Source organism: Marmota marmota, unplaced genomic scaffold (assembly GCF_001458135.2).
Source record: "Marmota marmota marmota unplaced genomic scaffold, marMar, whole genome shotgun sequence".
NCBI classification, from domain to species: domain Eukaryota; kingdom Metazoa; phylum Chordata; class Mammalia; order Rodentia; family Sciuridae; genus Marmota; species Marmota marmota.
Window position 1 is genome coordinate 21,636,822 of NW_026000174.1, and position 17,654 is coordinate 21,654,475.

At 36.8% G+C, this 17,654-nt stretch overlaps 1 protein-coding gene across 6 annotated transcripts in view; it reads right to left on the reverse strand.

Moving 5' to 3' along the window:
• Positions 1 to 1,560: 1,560 nt before the first annotated feature.
• The window catches only part of Ric3 (RIC3 acetylcholine receptor chaperone), a 35,780-nt gene continuing 19,686 nt past the window's right edge, over positions 1,561 to 17,654 (reverse strand). For 4 of the 6 annotated variants that reach the window (XM_015477599.2, XM_048788283.1, XM_048788282.1 and 1 more), the window contains 2 exons: positions 13,977 to 14,125; positions 1,561 to 3,761 (listed from right to left, as the gene is read on the reverse strand). In XM_015477599.2, coding sequence (XP_015333085.1) covers positions 3,325 to 3,761; positions 13,977 to 14,125 — 586 coding nt within the window. In that variant the 3' untranslated portion in view covers positions 1,561 to 3,324. The remainder of the gene's footprint in view (positions 3,762 to 13,976; positions 14,126 to 17,654) is intronic. The other 2 variants (XM_015477601.2, XM_048788285.1) reach the window with 1 other exon arrangement.

The following is a 17,654-nucleotide window of genomic DNA, read 5'->3' on the forward strand; positions in this document are numbered from 1 at the left end:
GGGGGGGGGGGGGTGATACCAGAGATTGAACTCTGAGGCACTCAACCTCTGAAACACATCCCCAGCCTTATTTTTTGTATTTTATTTAGAGACAGGGTCTCACTGAGTTGCTTTGAACTCACAATCCTCCTGTCTCAGCCTTCCAAGCTTCTGGGATTACAGGTATGTGCCACGATACCCAGCAAGAATGTGGTTCTTAAAGCCATTATTTCTAGAGGCCAAATATACCTCTTCAGCATACTTCTCTGGACCCAACTTCTGGAGCAAATAAGATGCTTTCCTTGTGTTGCTGGTGTGACTAGGAGAAGGGATCTCCTGGCTGGATTACCTACCTGCTTTACCAAGCATGATCCCAGATAATGTATTGTTGATTAGGCCAATTATCTGCCCCCTAATTGATGCTTTATGTACTCTGCCACAATACCTAAAGGTCACTACAAACCTAGTGCCAGGGGAGTGATCAAATTTTAGTCCCTTCGTTCTGAGAAATGAAGACACATCAACAAACATCAGTCTCATAATTTTGGTCACCCTAAGTTTATATATATATATAATATATATATATTATATATATATTATATATATATATATATACACATACACACACACACAGAATTGTCATTCCTAAAGGATAAAATAATTCAGAAAATCCAAAAAACACTGTCTAAATCCTAAATAACTAAAAGTTACGTTAAAATTTTTGATACAGAAACAAATATATTTCTGATAGATAAACCAACTAAGATCTAGGTAGCAGGAGCCATGATGAGGGTTTAATGCTTTTGGCAGGAACTATTTCCATAAGCCATTTTTTCCCATAGGGTATCACTTACAAGATTGGTTATGCAACACTTTACACACCAGCCTCACCAAGATACCTGAACATCCATATACTTTCTACTTCACTGCTTTTGCTAATACTATTTCCTTGCCCACTTGGAGAAATTCTTGGCATACCCCAAGGTCCACCTCTGAAAAATTTCTTGGAAGCAGTTTTGGCAATATTATTTCTCTTTCCTTAATGTTCCTGTAGTTTTGGGTCCATACCAAATCACAGCATAAAACACTGTATAATAAAACAGCTATTACTCAATGAGTGGTTATCATGCATGAATTAGAAGCAATGCCATTTTAAATGCACTGATGATTTCATTTAATACTTAAAACCTTGTGAGACCTGGACTTTTATTATGCTTACTTTATAGATGAAAATGCCAAGGCTCAGACTGCCCAAGGAGCTGACCCAAAGTTCTATAGCTAGAGTATACAGGGAAAGATCATGACCCATTTTCCTCTGCCTTCAGAATTCACAATCTTGATTCGTCTTACAGTTCATAGTTCATTTTATCTGACAGGCTCCTATGTTAAATTGAGGTGGGGTTTTTTTGTTTGTTTTGTTTTAAAAGTAGGAACTGTCTTCTGTTCCTAGTACCTAGCACTGAGCAGTTAGTTGTTTTAAGTTTTAAATGAATTCATTCTAAATGAATGACTGGATGAATAATTGAAAGGAAAACAAAAGTACTTATTTCTAATAAGGGAATCACATCCTAAGGCAAAAAAGAAATTTAAACCAGAGACCCAGGGCTTTACTTATAAATCAGCCCCTCATGGTGAATGAAGGAAAATCACACAGAAAACAATTTACCAAATGGTGAAGAGGACCCTACATTATTTTTACCTTTAGTATTACATGGCATTCTAGGTTGTCTTCTGTACATTTTAAATAGCATTCTTTATAATGTAAAACAAATGTTCTACACAGAGATAGATGCATTATGGTCTTCTTTCTAAGAACTCAATCTTCATTGACTTTTATGTACAGTTCAATTAAAAGTAATGCCTTGTAGTAACTGACATACCTTCTGACAGTAGTCTAAGCTTACACGTGTGATTTTAACTATATGCTGGGCATCATACTCGTGCCAGGCACAAAGGAACTCTAAAATCTATATCTACCTTCATACAATTTCTTAAGTTTTCCATCTTTCTCATTTTATAATGTGATAAAATGTCCTCAGGAACATGTCCTCTTAAACTCTCAGGTCTTACATATAAACTGAATTCACTCATCCTTTTTGTCAGAATTCATAGGTGCCATCTTGTCTCAAGAGCTGAATGGTAGCTTAAAACACGTTTCCAGCCTGGTCAAAATCCTCCCAGTCCTAATTACTTCCTACATTCCCCAGCTCTCTCAAAAGACCCAAACATTCAAATAGAGAACACATGGTTTCTTCCCCAAGGCATGGCTATATTGGTTCTCTGTGATGGATAACTGTGCAACTTCCCTGCTATGTTGGCACTTTGTGTACAAGCTCAGTCCTCATTTCTGTCTTGATTCATGCCGTTTTGAGAACAATTTCCCAATGGGCACAATGTTAAGAAACAGCTTTGAGGCAAGGACTATACAAGAGTGCACAGGTTCTCTTATTACTGGGTCCCTGACATTCTGAGCTCTTCCTAGCAGGATCACTACACTTGGGCAGGCCTTCCCAGAGCCCAAACAGCCCCTGTAGGGCAGGGACTAAAGTCTAAAGCTTCCTCTGGCTGCTGAAGACCAGAGGTACAAAGATGCCTCTGGGTTTCCCTGGTCTTTTAAGCAGAAAAGGGGATAGAATAGCAGAATAGAAAGGAAGCTAGAAAACCAGGCCATGTCAGAGCAAAACAATACCCAAATAGGCCTGCAGGCTCATTCACAGGTCAGTGGTAAGTCTTCCACTATTCCGGAGAAAAGAGGATGTCTGAGAAAAGAGAATGTCTGGGCATCAGTGTTTTGAGAAAGACCTTCACTGAATGAAGAAGTTTCAGCTCAGCCAGCAGAGTCTTGCTCTGCTCTAGGACCATGGACCACACAAAGAAAATGATCACTTCTCCCCAGAGGACCACTATCCTGCTCAAGACCCAAAGAATAAGGCATCCTGAAGTCCGAAATCTTCACTTTTACCACTTTAAGTCCTATCATCTGTAACCGAGTTCATTCACAGGTAAACCTGTTGCTCCTAGCAGGAAGAGTCAGACCTTTTGATAGTCTCATATGTAACTATGGTAGACCAAAGAATTATTCCATGGATCAACTTCCCTGATGGGGGAAAAACAGGAAGAGGAAGAGTGAAGCTATCCTGTGTTTATACTAATGACTATGTTTTACAAGGTGACAGGTGTGTAAGCACCAGGAAGGATACATGATATCCATGGTAGTGGCCTGATAGCTATGACATCTGAACACAGAAAAGAAAGTACAGGGCATGAGGCCAAGGATGAAATCAGAGAGAAGAGAAAGGTCACCTTGGGACTAAAGTAATGGATACTTCACCAAACTGGCTGCTTTCACTCTAAACCCTGGGGGTTACGCTTCCTCAACACGCCACTTGTAAATGTTTTATCAGCATTGACGCCCAACCCTTCATCTCTAAAGTCTTCAGGAGAGTCCTCTTTGGAGGCTTCCTCTTGCTCACTGTAGCTATCTGCACTGAATCCAGCATTCTCTGCCAAGACAGCAGGATCTTCTTCATGAAAACAGCAGGAGCATGTTTCTGGCTTTGGGTCACACAAGATAACAGAATTATCCTCCTGGGCTCTTGGGTCAGTGGGCAGACCTTCCCAACCCAAGTGGTCTGATTCTTCCTCTTCCATCACTTCCATTCTTTCAGCTATTTCTTCAGCAGAGGGCTCTTTTGGATCAGGGTAATCCACCAGGATTGTTTCTTGTCTACGTTTGATACAGTCTGAAAGGTCATAAATTGGATAAGTTTCTTCTGGATAACCTAGAGAGAAAAGCAGCACAAAATCTTACAAAGACTGTCTCTTCAAAAAAAGTATTAGGCTCAGAGGGGATTCTCAAGCAATGGCCATCATATCCTAACAAACACATTCAAGAAATCTCTAAGATGATTCTAATAGTTCTAAAGTTTCAACTGAACAAATTCCTAGCAATCTGGCTGACTATCCCAGGGCTCTCTGAAATACAAACCAATTCAGAGGAAAATCCTTTCTTAGTGTAGGGTGCTTGGGACAGAGTTCAGTCTCACTCCATGTGCTTTTGCAGTATTGATGAAGACTGAACAAATAACATGAGCCTGTAGTTTAAAAATGCATCAAATACCAGATGGAGAGAGCTTAGCTTAAGGCTAATGTTTATAATTTCTATTTGGAATCATTTCCAAATCTTCTGAGGTGAGGGTGGGAGGAGAAGAACACTAAGCTCTTTGAAAAATACACCATGAAATTTTCTACTTATCAAAACAATTGAAATGGCTTGCAAGCATCAGAAACAGAGGGCACTTTAGCAATACATGCCCAAGATCCCAAAGGACAAGCACTGCATTTTCAGAAGACAGAAGTCCATTGTTGGCTTCTTCGTCTTCACAAAATGGAAGAAAACAACAAACTGGTAAGCAAAATGAGTAACACTGATTCTGAATCCTAGCTATGATAATGAGAAAAGAGAAAACATTGCCAAATTAAGGAATGAAATGAAATAAATCTGTGTCAGCCAAGCCAAGTTTGAGCAGCAGATGGACCGTGCTGGAGCTCATATGCCTGAGCTGGCAATGTGGGCCATACTCACTACACAATGTGAAAAGCTGGAGAATTCAAAATCCATTTGCACATTATGATAACTGGCAAATTCAACTCTAACATAAACCACTTTTTGCCCACCAATTGTGAAAAATAACAGTCTTTTTTGGTTCAGTGTAGCGTATGCAGAGACATTTTTATAACATTTACTGTTTTTTTTTCTGATTATAGAAGGCATATAGACTCACTGCAGAAAATCTGAAACAATACAGACATGTTTAAAAAAGAAAAACAAATCACCCATAATCCCACCACTGATGATAATTTGTTGTATTTACCTCTGGTCTTTTTACCATATATAAATGTTTATATATTTTTTTCTTTTTTAAATAAAGGATCATACTGCATATAAAATGTTGATTTTTCATTCAACCTTGTTTCATGAACATTTTCCAGCGTCATTAGGCATTTGAAAGTTTGCTGCAAAATATTTCATCATGTAGCTATACAACTGACATGATTTACCATTCTTCTTATGTTAGACATTCAGATTCTTTCCAACTTTCCCCTATTATAAGTAACATAGCAGTTAAGAGCTCTGAATATAAATTCATGTTCACTTTCCTGATTCTTTAAGACAGACTTCTATAAATATGAAAACTACACCAAAGAGAACAGACATTTTAAAAGCCCTTTTAATACTCTGCCAAATTACTTTCCAGAAGAGTGGTATAAAAATTCAATCCTACCAGTGATGTAAAAAAAATGTCCATCTTATTACATTCTTGCTAGCACTGACAGTAGTATAAGAATCTTGCCAAAGCAGTCTTTATTCCCAGGATGAACTTAGTGTGAACAAAATGCTAGTTTAACAATTCCTGTGGTCTAGGTGTTTGCCCCCTCCAAAACTCATGTTGAAATTTAATCCCCAAAGTCATATGTTTTTAAAATTTTATTTATTTATTCTAATTTGTTTTATATGATAGCAGAATGCATTTCAATTTATAGTACACATATAGAGCGCAATTTTTCATATCTCTGGTTATACACAAAGTAGAGTCACACCATTTGTGTCTTCATACAGGTACTTAGGGTAACAATGTCCATTTCATTCCACTGTCTTTCCTACCCCCTTGTCCCATCTCCTCCATCCCCTGCCCTGCCCTATCTAAAGTTCCTCCATTGTTCCCATGCTCCCCACCCCCGCCCCCACTATGGATCAGCATCCACATATCAGAGAAAACATTTGGCCTTTGGGTTTTGGGGGATTGGCTTACTTCACTTAGCATGATATTCCCCAACTCCATCCACTTACTTGCAAATTCCACAATTTTTATTCTCCCCAAAGTCATATGTTAATTGTATTTGGAGACAAGCCATTTGGGAAATAATTAGAATTAAATGAGGTCATGAGGTAGGGTCTTCATGATGGCATTAATGGCTTTATAAGAAGAGTAGGCAAACCTACTCAGTCTTTACCTTTGACAACATGTCAGATCCAGCAAAAAAGACTTCACCAGATGACAAGCAGATGCTGACACCATCATCTTGTACTTCCAAACCATGAGCTAAACAAATCTCTTACTTTATCAATTATCCAGCCTGTGGTATTAGGTTATAGCAATAGAAAATGGACTAAAACAGCTACACAAGGCCTTCACCACCTACTTGGTCAACAGCAGGGCTAGGGAAGCCTACTTGCTAGTTAGGTCTCAGCCACTAAATGCTTCGGAGAAGTCTATTTGCTGTACGTCATTTCCTTCAGCCTACACCTAGAACAAAGCTTACCTTTGAATTTTGACTATGGTTTAAGAAGACTCAGGCTCTAAGCGCAGTCCAACTACCCAGTTCTAGGCCAGGCCCCATAAGCCCCACCCATAAATAAGCTAGCCACTGTATCTCCATAGTCCAACACACCCAGGATCCAGGCCCATCCCAACAGACCCTAGTGCTGGACCAGTCCCTTTAACACCAGACCCCAGGATCACCTCTGTGGACCCAGGTTCTAGGTCAGCCTTGCAACACTAGGACCCAGGTCAGCCCTCATGGCCCCAGTTTTCAGGCCTATCCCCTGCATATATTCAGGCTCCAAAACTGCGCAGCACCAATCCAAGCTGCAGACTCAGGCTCTAGGCTTATTCCTGAGGGACCAAGCACCAGGCCCACCATAGAACCTGGCTGCCTTCTGCAGTCTCAGTCTCAAGAACAACTCCAGCCCCAGGTCAGCCACTTGGACTTAAGCTTCAGGCCAGACCACCACAGATAAAGATTCTAGGCCTACCCTTGTAAACCCAGGTTCCAGGCCCACCCCCAAGGACTCAGTCAATAGGCTGATGCCAGTGGATCCAGGCTCTAGGCCCAACTACAAAGACTCAGCACCAGATCAGTCAGCCTGAAGACTCCATCAACAAGCCCACCATGGACCATGACAAATGGCCTGTCCAGAAAAAGTCAGTACACAAAGACTAGAATAAATCTTTGTTTCTTCAAGTGTGCAGACCAACATACAATGTGTTGAATATATTTAAGAAACAAAAAGACCCAATTACATGCTGCCTACAAAACACTTCACCTTTAAAAAACACACACAGGTTCAAAGAAAAGGATGTAAAAAAGACATACAGCAGATGCTAATATTTATATAAAACAGATGTTAAGTAATAACAAGACAAAGAAGGTCATTATATAATGATAAAGAGTGAATTCATCAAAGAGATATAGCAAATTGCTAGATATATATAAATATTGCTATATTTATACATATATATATATATATATATATATATATGTAAATTGCTAGATATATACAAACTACCAAGATTGAATTAGAAAGAAATAGAAAATCTAAACAGACAAATAATGAACAAGGAGATTGAATCAGTTAATTAAATAATTTCTTAACAAAAGCCCAGAACCCAATGGCTCCACAGCTGAATCTACCAAACATTTAAAGTAGAACTAACAGCAATCCTCAAAATCTTCTAAAAAACTGAAGAGGAGCGAAAACTTCTAAACCCATTTTACAAGGCCAGCACTACCTGGATACCAGAGTCAGGTAAGGAGCTCATGCTTCCTGATTAAAGAAACTACTGAAAAGCTATAGTAATCAAAACAGCATAGTAACAGTATATAAAAAAAGATATAAACACCAATGAAACACAATAGACCAGAAATAAATCCATACATTTATGGTCTAAAGATTTTTGATAAAAATGCCAAAAATACACAATAGATAAATAGTCTCTTCAATTAATGATGCTGAAGAAACTGGATATATCCAGATGCAGAAAAGTGAAATCAGACCTTCATCTCACATCATATGCAAAAATTAACTCAAAATGGATCAAAGTCTTAAATGTAAGACCTGAAAATATAAAACTACTAGGAGTAAACAGGGAAAAAGTTACATGATACTGGTCTGGGCAATATTTTTGGATATGATCCCAAAAGCCTATGCAATGATATGAAATTAAAAAGCTTCTGCAGGGGCTGGGGTTGTAGCTCAGTAGGAGAGTGCTTGCCTAGCATGTGTGAGGCCCTGGGTTTGATCCTCAGCACCACATAAAGATAAATAAATGAGATAAAGATATTGTGTCCATCAACAACTAAAAAGTATATTTAAAAAAAAGTTTCTGAAGAATGAAGTAAACAGAGTGAAAAGATAGCCTAAAAACAGAAGAAAATATATGCAAACCACACATCTGATAAGGAATTAATTTCCGAAATTCATAAGGAACTCAAACAACTCAAAAGCCTGAAAACAAATCACCCAACTATAAAAATGGGCAAAAAAATTGAAGAGATAATTCTCACAAGACATGCAAATGTCCAACAGATATTAAAAAACATCCAACATTACTAAGCATTGGGAAAATACAACAGCTATTAAAATATGACTCAGATGTTTAAGAAGAAAATATGAATAGATGAGGAGAGAAATGAAAGATATGAAATGGAAGTTCCCAAATGGAACTTCTAGAGATAACAACACAATGTTAGGATTAAAAATACAATGAATAGGATTAACAGCATGTTAGAGTACTATAGAAAGAAAGAGCAATAAGCTGGAAGATGCAACAAGAGAAACTATTCAAATTAAGCATGGTGAGTAAAAATGACAGAAACAAATGAACAAACCATATGTGACCTGTGGGGAAATAACAAACATGTGTACCATTAGAAAGCCAGAAGAAGATGACAGAAACAGATTACTAATGAAATAATGGTAAAAAAACAAAAAACAAAAAACTGATCATGGATCTAACCTTCCACCTTAAGAAACCAGAAAAAGAATAGCAAATTAAACTCCAAGAGGCAGAAGAAAGGAAAGGGAAGTCAATGGAATAGGAAACATAAATAAAATAAAAATACAGTTCTTTAAAAAGATCAACAAAGTTGATAAACCTCTGGGCCAGTCTGATTAGGAAAAGAAATGAGAAAGAACAGATTACCAATATAAGAAACAGAACAGGGCACATCCCTACAGATATTACATACTTTAAATGGATTATAAGGGACTATTACAAAAAAACTTTACCCTAACAGATTTGATAACCTGGATGAAATATGTAAATTCCTTGAAAGGTACAAACTATCAAAGTCCATTCAAGGAAACCTAGATAACCTTAATAGCACTATTTCTATTATAGATACTCAATTCATAGTGAGTTTTCCCATAAAGAAAACTCCTGGCCCAGATAGCATCATTGGAGAATTCCACCTAATGTTTATGAAAGAAATAATGGTACCTCTACACAAACTCTTCCAGAAAACAGAATATATCCCAATACATTTTGAAAGGCCACCATTATCTTGAAATAAAGACCATTGACATTACAGGAAAAGAAAATCACTGATAAATAGCCCTCATAAACCAGACATTAAAAAAAAAAATCTTTGCCTATTAAATAGCCATTTATATCATCACATCAAAATAGGGCTTATCACAGGAATACAAAACTTTTAACATTTAAAAATCAATGCAGGGGCTGGGAACTTCAATCCCCAGAACCACAACCTTTTTTTTTTTAAAATGTATTCACCACATTAACTGACAAAACTATAATCATCTCAGTTGATTTTTTAAAAATTCAATACCAGTTTATGTTTAATAGCTCTCAGAAAAATAAGATCAGAAAGTAGCTTCCTCAACCTGAAAAGGAGTATCTAAGGAGCATATGAGTGCTTTTCTCCTGATACCAGAAAGCAAGGAGATTTGCTTTTACCATTTCTGTTCAGCATTGTTGTGGAGACTTAGCTATGCAGTAAGGCAAGAAAATAGATAAACAAAAGGCATATAGGCTAGAAAGGAGGTGAAATTCATAGCCAATTTGATCATCTACACAGAAAACCCTAAGGAACTTAAGTGGCTGTGTATATTTTTTAAAGCTATCAGAACTAAGTGCATTAGCAAGGTCACAGGATAAAAGGTCAGAATACAAAAATCAATCGTATTTCTACTGCTCTAGTAGCAATTAAAATTTTAAAAATATCATTTATGATATTACTACTTAAAGACAAATTATAAAGCATATGCAAGACCTATACATTGGAAAAAAAGACCTATATACTGAAAACTTCAAACATTGCTGAGGGAAATTTTTAAATATTTAAATAAGTAGAGAGATATAACAAGTTCATGGAATGAAGATTCAATATAGTTACAATATCAATTCTTACAAATTGATCTAAAGATTTAATGCAATATCAATCAAAATACCATCAAACTTTGTCATAAAACAACTACCTTTGACTATAAATTCATATGAAAATGTGAAAATCTTAGAATAGCCAAAATAATTTTGGAAGATAATTAAAGAACCTGTAATGACCCGATTTCAAGAGTTAGTATAAAGACACAGTAACAGAGGCATTGTGATAAGACAGAGATCAATGGAACAGAATAAAGTCCAAAATAGACATATATACACATGGTCAACTGATTTTCAATCAATGTGCCAAAGTAACTAAATGTATCAAAAGAAACTGGAGTAACTGCTACTGATATGTAAAATATAAAACTAGGTCCTGATACTTCACACCATTTATAAAAAATTAACTCAAAAGAGATCACAAGCCTAAGTATAAAGCTAAAACCATACAATTTCTAGAAGAAAAAATAGAAGCTAGAAAAATCTTGGATTGGGCAAAGATTTCTTAAACAGAATACACCAAAAAAGTATAAATTATTAAAAAAAAAACTAGATTCATCAGAATTAAAAACTTCTCTTTTTTTAGATTTTTCTTTGTTTTCATTTTAGCATGGACCTTATGTGCTGGACTGAATTGAGCAGTTCTGAAGAATAACTTACAGGGAAAAACAAAGGGAGAAAAAAATCTATATACATTAAAAACAAATACATTTATAAAAAGTATTTCCTTGGACCCAACTGTCCAGCTTCTCCATATCAGCAAAACCAAGTATCAACCTGTATATCTATTTTCTATTTCAAGTATTAAAACCAGTCATTTCTTTCTTTTTGCCAAAAACCTGAAAGTTTTTGTTTCGTTTTGCTTTTATGACAAATGCTAAACACTTCTGATATCTTATTTCATATATATTTGTAGATACACAATACCTTTATTTATTTTTATGTGGTGCTAAGGATCAAACCCAGTGCCTCACCCTTGTGAGGCAAACACTCCACCACTGAGCTACAGCCCCAGCCCTTGATATCTTATTTAAGTATTTTAAATTTCTATAAATTAATGTCTTTAAATGTCATTATTCCAAATATAATTGATCTTTGAAAATTCTGTTTACTGTCCCCAGAAACTATTTTTTTAAATTTGTTCTTTTAAGACATATATGACAGAAGAGTGTATTTTGAGATACTATAAATATATGGAGGATGTGGGTACCACATTCTAATTAGGATCCCATTCTTATGGTTGTACATAATGTGAAGTTTCACTGGCCATATATTCATATATGAACATAGGAAAATTATGTCATTCTACTGTCTTTCCTATTCCTATCCCTTCTCCCTTCCCTTCATTCCTTTTTATCTAATCTACTGAACTTTTATTCTTTCCTCCTACCTGATATTGTGTTAGCATCCACATATCAGTGAGAACATTTGGCCTTTAGTGTGTGTATGTGTGTGTGTGTGTGTGTGTATTTTTTAGTTGTCAATAAAACTTTTATTATGTATATGTGGTACTGAGGATTGAACCCAGAGCCTCACACATGCCAGGCAAGCACTCTATCACTGAACCACTACTCTAGCCTCTTGGTTTTTGGGGGCTGCCTTATTTTACTTAGCATGATAGTCTCTAGTTTCATTTACCTGCAAATGCAATAATTTCATTCTTCTTTATGGCTGAGTAATATTCCACGTGTATATATAATACGTTTTCTTTATCCAATCATCTGTTGAAGGGCACTAGGGTGGTTCCAATGCTTAGCTATTGTGAACTAAGCTGCTATAAATATTGATGTGGCTGCATCATGTAGTATGCTGATTTTAAGACTTTTGAGTATATTCAGAGGAGTAGAAAATTGGGTCAAATGGTGGTTCCATTCCAAGTTTTCTGAGGAATCTCCACACTGCTTTCCAGAGGGGCTACACCAATTTGCAGTCCCACCACCAATGTAAGAGTGTGCCTTTTCCCCGACATCCTCACCAACATTTATTATTACTTGTATTCTTGAAAATTGCCATTCTGACTGAGATGGAATATCAGTGTAGTTTTAATTTGCATTTCTCTAATTGCTATGCTATACAGGTCGCAGCATTATACCAAGATTGTGGTATGATTACACAACTATATACACTTGTCAAAACTCATCCAAACTGTATATTTAAAATTAAATTATTATATTATATCTCAATAATAGAATTGAATTTTTTCATACATTTGTTGACCATTTGTATTTCTTCTTCTGTGAAGTGCCTATTCAATTCCTTTGTCTATTTACTGGTTGGATTATTTTTGGGGGGTGTTAAGAAAGACTTCTCCTCTTTTAAAAATGTTAAGAAAATAAAAAGGCAAGCCATGGATTAGGAGAAAATATTTGCAAAATATGTAACTGATGAAGGATTTTATTCAGGGACATACACAGAATTTTTGCAACTCAGTAAGAACATAATGTCAATAAGAACATAATTTTAAAAATGGCCAACAACTGGAATGAACACCTCATCAAAGACATACAAATGGCAAATAAGCACATGAAAAAATGTTCATCATCATTAGTCAATGGAGAGATGCAAATTAAATTCACAATTGAGATACCACTATATACTCACTAGAGTGGCTAAAATTAAAAAGACTGATAATACCACAAGTTAGCAAAGATGTGGAGTAAATGAATTTTCATACATTGCTGGTGAAAAGGGAAAATGTTAGAACCACTTTGGAAAGCAAGTTGACAGCTCTAATGAAGTTAAACATACACTTACCACAAACCTTAGAAATGTTACTCCTAAGTATATATTTCAAAGAAATACCAATTTATGGCCAAACAAAATCTTGCATATAAAATTTTGTAGCAACTTACTTATAATAGTTGAAAGCTAAAAACAACCCAAGTTTTCCTCAATTGGAGAAGGGATGAACAAATTATGGTATGTTCACATAACAGAATAATATTAAGCAATAAAAAATAAAGAATTACAGATACATTCAACAACACACATGAATCTAAAAATCATTGGTTAAATCAGAGAAGCCAGAAGCCAAAAAGCATAAACAGTAAGATCCATTTATATTATACAAGCAAAACAACAGGAACAGAAAGTAGTTCAGTTTTTGCCAGAGGTAGAAGGGAACTTTCTACAGTGATGGAAATGTCCTATTCTGGGGAGAGCAGATGAGCTCGGTTATTGGATGATCCTGTGGTATAGGCAAAAGCCAAGCCTGGGAAACATTCCTTGCCAAAAGGCAAGGATGCAAACAGCCTTGATACCTGGCTTTAATGCTAGTGATAGTTATTAGACATTCCAGTACAATGGGTTTTCTGGGTACCACAAACATGTAGATAGCCACAAAAATGTTTCTAGCTCTGTAACTTTTTAGTACACAAAGAAGCCTCCTGATAACTCACAAGCCTTGAACAATTTACAATACCACTATAGTTAAACTCCCTGATTATTAGACCCTATATGATAAACTTGCGGAGCTAGTTCTGGGTTACTATTCTTCCATCAGAGGGCACCATCCCACTTGGCCCCAGCTTTGCTTAAAAGTATCTCTCTTTTTCTTTGTCTCCATGTTTTTCTTAATCTCCTGTCACCCCTACTACAGATCCTTTGTTTATGCTGTACAGGTCACAGCACTATACCAAAACTTTGTGGTATGATTACACAACTATATACACTTGTCAAAACTCATCCAACTGTATATTTTAAATTAAATTATTATATTATACCTCAATAATAGAATTGAATTTTTTTAAAAATTGTAAGCTCTCTTTTCTGGGTTGACAACTAATGAAGAAATGAAAAGAGACTCCTTACCTTCCCAGTCCTCCATGTAAGGGGCTTCCTCAGCTTCTTTCTCTGGGGTGGGTCTGTCAATAAACTTTCCTTCTTTCATGACCCTGGTAATTTCTCGGAGCTGATGCAGCAATCGTTTCTCTTGGTCAGAAGTCACAGACTGTACTCTGCTTAGAAAATATCAGACAATCCAGCCATTTAGCAGTAAATACTCTGAGGTAATGGGCAGAAACATCACTATGATCTGTCTGGATCCTAGAACTGCATGACCAAGAACTAATGTTAGCTCAACATTTTTATCTTAAAAATGGGAAATCTAAGGCCAAGAATAGATCAGGGAAGAAAAGGGATTACCCAAGTCCCACAATGAGTTAATGTCAATACTGGGGATAAAACCCCAAATGTCTTAGCCTTTAGTCCAGTGATCTTTCAGTATAACTCACTGCCTCGATTCCCTAATCCTAGTAAACGGCAGCATTATAACCAAGACTAATGTGATTTCTAATAGTATTCTCTGTGTGTGTTGCTCAGGATCAAACTCAGAACCTTATATAAGCTAAGCAAGTGCTCTACCATTAAGCCATACTCCAGCCCTTCTGTGCAATTTCTGAAACATAATGCTCAAGCTCCACAGTTCAAAAAACCTGGTTTGAGTCTCAACTTGATTGTGTGGCTCTAAACAAATATTTGCAAAAATAATATGAAGCTCAAGAATAACTGTATGATCAGTTCTTTAAGAAAGCACTGTATCACATGTAAAGACAGTTGAGACCAATTTTATCAAGTGGCAGGATTTCAGATTTCAATTTTTTATTTTCTCCTTTAAATCTGAACATTCCAAATTAACATATGTGCAATTAACATAATAATGTCTGTGCGAGCCTCATGAAGGTGCCCTCTGTTCTTCTCACTAGTTTGTTCTGGGCCTACATTCATGTTTTATGATCAGCTTAACAAATTTTAGCCTTAATGACTAATAGGGAAAAGGAAAAAAGTATTTCTCCTTCTAAAGGATATGAAAAATGACAACCCCCAGGACAGGGAAATGACAACCAAACCCCCCAAAACTGTCTGACCCAGAGGAAGATGGAGGAGGAAGGTAATCATTAATCCTCTCCCAGTAAATCCTTTCCCAATAACAATGGGCCCCAGGGAAAGAAAGACAACTTTCATCCCTTCCTGGGCTTCCCCAGCATCTCTACCAAAAGCAAACATTCATCCTTTCCCAGCCACAATGGGTCCTGAAGGAGGAGGTGGATACTGAAATGCTGGGCCCTGAACTTTTACCCTTTCCCATTGCTGATGAGTCCTGGAAGAAGAAAAGCAAATAGTGATGCTCTGGGTAACAATGGGTCCTAGAGGAAGAATATAAGCAGTGAACACTGAGTTCTAAGCTTTTCCCAGTGACAATGAGTTTTGTACTTTCTACAACTTTTTTCCTGACTGCCCACACTGACACACTTTGCCTCCGTTGCCAATCATTAATTCACCCTCATTGTAAACTATAAAACTGAGACTCCTTCATTAGTTGACAGCTTATTAATTAAGATAGTAACTGAGGAAAATGAAGGCATGACATTTCTACCAGTCTCAGTGGGAAGAAAACAAAAACACCATGATGAGCTCCAGTCCTTCCACACAAAATGGCTTCAAAATCTTGAACTGAAGAATCTATCCATTCTACTTTCAGCTAGAATCTTATAGGACCTTTTACAATTCTATTCATTAGTACAGAAGTCCTAACTCACCAGGACTGAACCTGGGCCTCACAAGCCCCCTAACTCTTACTACTGAAATAACCCACTCAGTAGAAGTAGTCAAAGGTAGACCAGAAGAGCCTACCTCACAGAGTTCTGGCTTGCAGGCTTCACAGGCTACTTCTCTAGACTATATGCAGGAGCATTCTGATGTTTACTGAATGAAATAATCTTGATTCTCTGCTTCCTAACTCATGGAAAGTTAGAAATCCTTAAACAAAAAAGAATGGCTAGGCTCAGAGAAACAGGAACAGACAAAAATTCCAAATAAAGCCATCCTCTTTTAACTTGGAACAAGCATACTCACATTAAATGTTTAGTCAGTTAACTATGGTCCACATTATAATGTCTTCTGAATTTCCTACAATGAATGTTTTCATGGATTACTTATTTCTCAACTTGAATTGATTGTCTTAGAGGGCAGTGATAATATGTTCACAACAAAACAGGCACAGTGTCATGATCATTTTAAGTGCTTAATAAGTATCTATTAATAGTTGGACTGGTTCCCCAAATCCTTACTATCTGTTTTCTTCCACCTCCCTGAAATCTGGCTTCCATCTCATTATTTTCACAAAAACTTTAAAAATCATCAGTCACCACTTCTAAGCCCCAGGGTTTCTTTCTCCCAGTTCATTCTTTTTGGCTTTTCTATACTGTAAACCATCCTTCCCATGAAACTCCCCACCTTCCTTGGCCATTGAAATATCTGCATTCCTCTCACTTCTTTTAACTATTGCCTTTAACTTTAATCCTGGCTCACCTGTAATCCTTCTTTCACCTAAAAATGGTTTTCTCTAAGGCTCAATCTGAGGACTCTCACTTATCCATTATAATCCTTGGCCTCAAGAAGCTGAACTAATATCAAGGAATAAATCATTACCTCTACGCAGAAGATGACCTAACTCAGGCTGGGAATGTAGCTTGGTGATAAAGTGCTTGCCTAAAATGGGTGAAGCCCTGGGTTCAATCCCCAGCAACACACACACACACACACACACACACACACAGTCCTAATCTTACTTTTTATATACAAAGATCCATCTTGGAACTATCTCCTGGGCATTTCCACTTGGTGGCCTTGTCACTACATTACACCTTAAATTAATCTTAATTTCACTATTCAAAACCAGGACCCAGATGGCCCAGGATCACAAGCAACAGAATGAACAGCAGCCTGGAAAGGTTGAGTATGGCATATTTTGAGATGCTAGTAAAATGAAAGGTAACAGGTGGGAGATAATATCACAGACTTTTAGCCAAAATAGTCATTAAGTTCTGAACCCAAGAGTTAAATAGAGAGAAAATGAAATAGACTCTAACAACACCATTCATAGAATAATTTAGAATAAAAATCAAACCAGAAAGAGACTGCAGTCTACTACAGTAGAGTATGAGAGGCCTCAAGGATTTGGTGATCTCCTCTTTCCCCACAGTCTATCTCTTACACCCAACAAATGACTTCCAAACCTAAATCCTTTGTTCTGACCTCACAACCCAAATTTACTACTGCTATTATATATAATATCTGGATATTCTGATGGCATCTCAACCACATTCAAAGTTGAACTTGTGCTCCCTATCTCGAAGTCTTATCTTCTTTCTCCTATGTTTTATCTTGGTTAATGCCATAATCTCCTTCCAGTAAAAGCTGAAAATCTTTAATTCATTTTCTTGTCTTTCTCCTCCTTTTCTTCTCTTACCTAGTTAGTAAGTTTCCTTTGCAGACCAACTTTTCTTCCACTCATGGTGCAAAGGTTAAGTAAAACCATTCATCCCCTTACCTCTCCTTTGAGGGTGGCCAAGTGGCTATTCATCAGATTCCATCCTCTCTTGGCTGCAGTGATTTTGATTGATTGATAGATCCAGGATCAAGCTGGACCAACTGTACTTTCTCCCAAAACTGGATCTTGAACACAGTGAAGCCTGAATTAAATACTTT